The sequence below is a fragment of the Uranotaenia lowii genome, unplaced genomic scaffold, assembly GCF_029784155.1.
Source record: "Uranotaenia lowii strain MFRU-FL unplaced genomic scaffold, ASM2978415v1 HiC_scaffold_20, whole genome shotgun sequence".
In the NCBI taxonomy this organism is placed as follows: Eukaryota; Metazoa; Arthropoda; class Insecta; order Diptera; family Culicidae; genus Uranotaenia; species Uranotaenia lowii.
The window spans coordinates 129,401-135,736 of NW_026598076.1; the positions used below are offsets into that span (position 1 = coordinate 129,401).

A 6,336-nucleotide genomic window follows, 5' to 3' on the forward strand; every position below is an offset into this window, starting at 1 on the left:
TTAAGTATCAACTGCAGGCATAAACTTGGGTTTTCGAATGAACATGCACTGACGACCTTTTGCTTTACATGTTTGGCGCAAACGTCGTTTTGGCTTTTGCTAAGTTTTATCTTAAATCTTCATTGCATAAGTCTTAAACTTAGCTGTCCCCGTCCCCACGGGTGATATGTGCTCTTCGGAATCTCCGTTTTCAGCAAAACGCTCGGCAATTGTAGTCCGAAGCAATCTTCTCTTACCACTTTAGCAGTCGGGAATCGGAACTGTCCATCAACTATATATTTCCACTCCACTTTGATTTGCTGATTACTTCCTGTTGTAGGAAATAAAGGATGATAATTTGAATTTCTCCTAAAGAAAATGGCATCACTTGGAATGCGCGTATGAATACCATAGAAAGAGAACTTGAGAAAGTGAGAGAAGTAATTTCTCTGAAACCTCATTCAGTTAAGCAAACTTGCAAAAGACGGACGCGCGAAATTTCAAGATAAAAAAAATAGATTTTGCAAGTTTGTTTAGAAAGAAAACTATCGGCAGTGATTAAAATCACTACAATGGCGCAATTGGTAGGTGAGTTAATAGCGTAGTTTTTTCGTCATGTAATACCTAACTGCAAAACACTCCCGTGAAAAAAATTATACAAATCGGTTTTGTGTTAGTGTGTATGTGAATTTTGTTCCTAAGACGTTTTACCGTGCAATGAAGTTAATAAGTGAATACAGGAAATATGCGCATCTATTTCCGCGACAATTGGATGGAAATATAACAAACGAAAGAAATTTTAGTGCTGAGCACTGAGTGCTCTCTTGAAAAATTCTGGCACGGAGTGCCCTGTGAAAAAGCATCAAATGAAGTACAGAGTACTCATAATTTAGTTGAGGTACAGAGTGCCTCAGAAATGTTCGGGTACAGGGTACCCATGAATGAAAAAAAGGAAAATTATGGCACAGAGTGCCCTAAAGATTTGCAGGTACAGAGTACCAAAAGAGTACAGAGTACTCTGTTTTTTAAAAAAAGGCACGGAGTGCCCTCCCGCATGCTAAAAAACTATATTACAAATAGTCAATACGATACACCCACGGTCCCAGAAAAAGTGATTGTCTCCGTAAACGTAGCTATTATTTTAAACTTTACTTCGACAACGATAAGAACATAAAACGAACGTTTTTGTGAATTGTGATGATATCTGGAAAGGTGAATGAATTGTTCAACGATTTACTACAATTTATCAATATAATCGTTAAACTGTTCTCGAACCATAACGCTTAGCATCCATGTCATATGTCAAACTCACGTCAAAAACGACCGACATGCGGGTCAGAGATGCCAGATGATTTGAAAAGAGAAAACTCAGCCCGGATTCATGAAAATGTCTTTGAATTTTTTTTATCGAATCAATTATTCAATTACCAGTTTAGCACTTACCGGTGCGCAAATGAACTGCTAAACCTTAAATAAGACCTAGAATGTGTCCCGCTAGCACTTGAGATAGCACTTACCGGTATTGATGCTTTGAAAGTTGATGGCGGTTAAATGTTAGATACGAAAGATACAATACAAGCTTTTCTTAAGGATACCAATAGGTGCTTCTGATATTCTATTTAAATTTGATTTTAGTTTAACATATTAAACACGTTAAAAAATTTTTTTTTGTCATTATTAATCATAACTACATTCAAAAAAACACATATATAAACCCTATAGCCAAGAAAAAATATATCGGGTTTGTTTTTTTGAGAAAAGATAAAATAAACTGAACTGTGTAGAACACTTTGCTGTTTGAGTTCAAGAAATATCAGTTCTACTTTCGATTAATTTTTGCAACGATGTATGATCTAAACACAATGTCCTTGAATTTTGTTTTTTTTTTTTCTAAAATTCATCGATAGATCCATAATTCTTTTTTATTTTCACATTTTAATTCCATATTTATATAATTCTGAGAAAGAAAAAAAACAGTCTAGTTGGCATCACTGCCGACATCACCAACATCAACAACCACAACAAATTTTCATTCCGCGCTTTTCAATCGAACTACCGGACACCGTGCCAGCAGCAACCTCTCCGGATCGCCGAACGGCAATCGGCAACTGTTTCCAGGAGAAACAGGAAATCGAACACCAGCAATGTACCAACAGGTGAGTTTCATAAACAATATTGATTATTAATAAATATGTGAAAGGTTCTTTTTTATTTCAGCAAAACGCCTATTCGTTGGAGGAGGAGAGAAAAAGTCATGCTGAGAGAAGCCATCCTAACATTTGGATCGGGAGCTACGCCAACGTTCGGGCACGGCACGGACACGGATGGTATGTACGAAAGACCTCCTCCTAAACACGAACGAGGAATAGGAACCAGAAAATAAATCCTTCAGTCGGAAGGGGCCGGTTCTGAATGGGTCCCCGCCACTCCAGGAGGATCCCTTTTCCATTTGACCACTGTGAACTCGCCCAGTGATGATTGGTGATCGAGTTGATGCTTATTATGTCTATAAGTGTGTTATAGAAGTGAATAAAAGTAGGTATATCATGTAGAAATGAATAAAATGAATATAAAATCTAAAAATTACAATTCTTTTAATTTTATACAAAAACGAAAACTTTATTGTGTATGTGTGCGTGCCCTTTTTTCCGTACGATTCAGAATACGGTTCACATAGCGTTGGAAGAACGTCATATCGGATCGTTCAAAACTATTACTGTAAATGTTCAGTTACCAGTTAACTTTTAAAATAACTGTAACAAAAACAGTTTGATGGCCATGCAGAGTATGTTTTCCATGAGCGGTTTCTGAACGTTATCTCAACTGTTTGTAAAACAGTTCTTCCATATAAGTGTTTTAATAGTTTTAAACAGTAACATAACTTAACGCCATATTCAACAGACCGTCGTTTTGGAATTCACAATAGGTGGAATGTTTTTTACGATGTCAGTTGTCGTTTTCTTAAAGTTTTTTTACGCTATTCCAAATGATTTTATAACTATTATAGTAACTGTTTGGTAACAGTATTTTTGTATTCGGGCTAATAATACTAAGGTACAGAGTACCAAGTAAGTACAGAGTGCTCCAACTTGAAAAATTATGGCACAGAGTGCCCTGAAAATGCTTAAGATACAGAGTATCTTATTAATTAATAGATAAAAAGTAACACTAAAGAAAGCGAACAAAAATATGGCTGAAAAAATTTGAGTTTGTTAACACAGATTCAAATTCATTTTTAACTACATCAGAAGTATTTGGAAAATATCAAAATAAAATTGAACTCAAATTATAAATTCGTGGATTAGTTTACTATTTTTTTAAAAAGGGACATGTAACGACTATGTAGAGGTTATGTTTAAAGAAAAAATTAAGATGGAAAAAGATATGAGTTGTTGCCTTCAAAAAATCGTGAACAATATGGGTTTATATTATACAAATATGAGATTGCAATACGATCAAATGGTGTGTCGATTGAAAATGACCTATGCAGTTGAAATTAACATAATATTCTATAAAAAAAACTGAATTTAGCTTTATGATTATTGGATTTATTCAATGCAATTGTTAAACGCAAAAAAAATTGGTTATCAAAAATTAGCTCCAATGTCATTTTAGCACTTACGGTATTGTACTGTTTACGGTGTATTGTTTTTTTCTAAATCGTTTCAACGAGAATTAAAAAAAAACTCCAAAAAGTTTAAGTAAAAATTTTGTAAAATATTATCAAACTTTATAAGTTTTTTTTTGGGAAAGGTTTTGAACCACTGTAGAGAAGGGGGGTAATGTAGGAAATAAAGGATGATAATTTGAATTTCTCTTAAAGAAAATGGCATCACTTGGAATGCCCGTATGAATTGAATACCATAGAAAGAGAACTTGAGAAAGTGAGAGAAGTAATTTCTCTGAAACCTCATTCAGTTAAGCAAACTTGCAAAAGACGGACGCGCGAAATTTCAAGATAAAAAAAATAGATTTTGCAAGTTTGTTTAGAAAGAAAACTATCGGCAGTGATTAAAATCACTACACCTGTGACTTTTATTTGTAACTGCAGGTTTGTTTCGTTATTGGTATCTGTGATGAAAAAGTAATTAAATCGGAGATTAAATTTTGTCCATTCATAAAAATTTCGCATTTTTAACTTACCTCTCCACAAATTCAAGAAGTTTATCCTACTGGATAGTTTAAACTACTCTCACTAACAGTTTCCGATTAAATATATCAACTTTTGAACACTCGCTTAAGCATTTTTTGAAAAAATGCATTAGGTCTCAAAAACCAACTTGCCGAACTGTTATTTCACGACCTTTGTTTTGCACGATAATTCAGTGCAATGCAAATAGTCGCAAAAACCAAGTTGCACTCGAAAATGAGAAAGTCATTATGCGTCCAAAATTCAAATAATTTTGTAAAAGTTATTTATTGTCAGAATTAAACCGAGTTTTTACCAAACGTAAAATACATTTTTATGAATCGTTTGCAGTCAATAACTCAATTTTGTTTATATTGGTTCATACGACCTAATCAAAATAAACTCTAGAATTTTTTTTTCTTCTTACCACTTATGTGAAATAAGTTAAGCCAAAATTGTAATAATAATAAAAAAAAAAGTTGGCAAGCAAAAACATTTTCAAGATCTAAGGCCTTCAAGTTTTTTTACAACACGTGTTGTAGTTTCGCATGCTGTGATGCAAAAACAGCAATGTTTCTATCACATACGGCTGAAATAGTAACAGTGCTGTAAAAAAATACAACGTCCAAAGATCTTGGAATCATTTTTGCATGGTAATGCAGAATTCATGAGTAATTTTTCACCGATCAGGATATTATTTAGTTTATTATCACAAATTCGGACGGATCTTCGAACTATTGTGCCTAAAACCCGGAATTACTGCTTCAAACCGAGAAAAAACAATATTCCCATTGGATTTCCTACTTGTCGCGCACCCTAGCATCAGCTTTGTCACGCTTTTCAAAGCGCTCAATATGACAGGTCTGCGCTTTTCTCATGGAGATTAAATGAGAGCAGATATGTCGTGTGAGAGCATCGCAAATCAACGCGCTGCTTGTCGCCTGAGTATGACATAGTGAGTGCGATGCGATGCGAATCGGCGAATGCGGCCAATGCGAACTTGAGCGGCGGAACAAAGTGACATCTGCTTCGCCGCGTTGAGTATGTCAGGTTTACAAGCTGTCCTTTCAACTCGCTTGAATTCATATCGAAAAGTTCAGGATGTCCTTTCAACTTGCCTTTGGATTCCAAGCTGTCCTCTTAACTCGCCTGAATTCTAATCATTATTTTCAGGCAGTCCTTTCCGCCTTTGAATTCCAAGCTATCCTCTCAACTCGCTTGAATTCTTATCGATATGTTCAGGCTGTCCTCTCAACTCCCTTGAATTCTTATCGATATTTTAAGGCTGTTCTCTCAACTCTCCTTTGAATTACAAGCTGTCCTCTCAACTCGCTTGAAATTCTCATCGATATGTTCAGGCTGTGTTCTCAACTCGCCTTTGAATTCCAAGCTGTCCCCTCAACTCGCTTGAATTCTGATCTATATGTCGAGGCTGTCCTCTCAACCTGCCTTTCAATTTCAAGCAGTCCATGAGCATGATAAAGCTATCCTTTCAACTCGCTTTTTATCTCATGTTCGTCAAAACCAGTTTTGTCGATATTCAAAAAGCTGCTCATTCGTAAAAACAATTATTTCTCATATTTCTTTTCTTTTTTTTCATTTGTTTTTGCACAATGAGTACTACTCATTTTGTTTCATAATGGGTAATTTGTAATTCGTTTGATTTTATTTTTGTAAATTCTTTATTTGAAACAGCTCATACCTTTAGGCTTTAAGGAGCCAAACTCGCTTTGTTTGATTACAATTGTGTGCTTATATCTAGTTCACTTTTAAAGAAAAAAGAAGACAGGGGAATATGAAAATAAAAAGAATTATAGACGAAGATATAAGATATAATCAATAGCTTTTAGGAAAAGGTATATTTCGAACATGTAGTCCAAGTCTATCACCGCCAGCACATCTCTCACTGGAACATATGGTGGATTTCCTCGGGCCCGAAGGGATTCTATGAAGTTCGTTCTAGCGACAAGATGGACCTCGCATGACCAAACAATATGCTCGAAGTCATGGTAACCTCGGACGCAACCACATAGATTGCTGCCAGCAATATCAAAACGATAGAGTACCGCGTCTAAGGAATAATGATTGGACATGAGACGGGAAAATATACGAATAAAATCTCGACTCAGGTCCAATCTATTAATCCATGTTTAAGGCTTACCCTTGGGATAATCGAGTGCAGCCACCGACCCATCTCATCCTCGTCCCATTTGCGCTGCCAGTTGACA

General features: G+C 35.5%; 1 protein-coding gene across 1 annotated transcript; it reads left to right on the forward strand.

Annotated features, from left to right (window-relative positions):
* Positions 1-551: 551 nt before the first annotated feature.
* Positions 552-2,562, forward strand: LOC129759607 (uncharacterized). Its single transcript, XM_055757077.1, has 3 exons — positions 552-563; positions 1,942-2,135; positions 2,197-2,562. The coding sequence occupies exons 1-3, from the start codon at positions 552-554 to the stop codon at positions 2,360-2,362; spliced, it is 372 nt and encodes a 123-aa protein (XP_055613052.1). The 3' UTR covers positions 2,363-2,562.
* Positions 2,563-6,336: the final 3,774 nt, after the last annotated feature.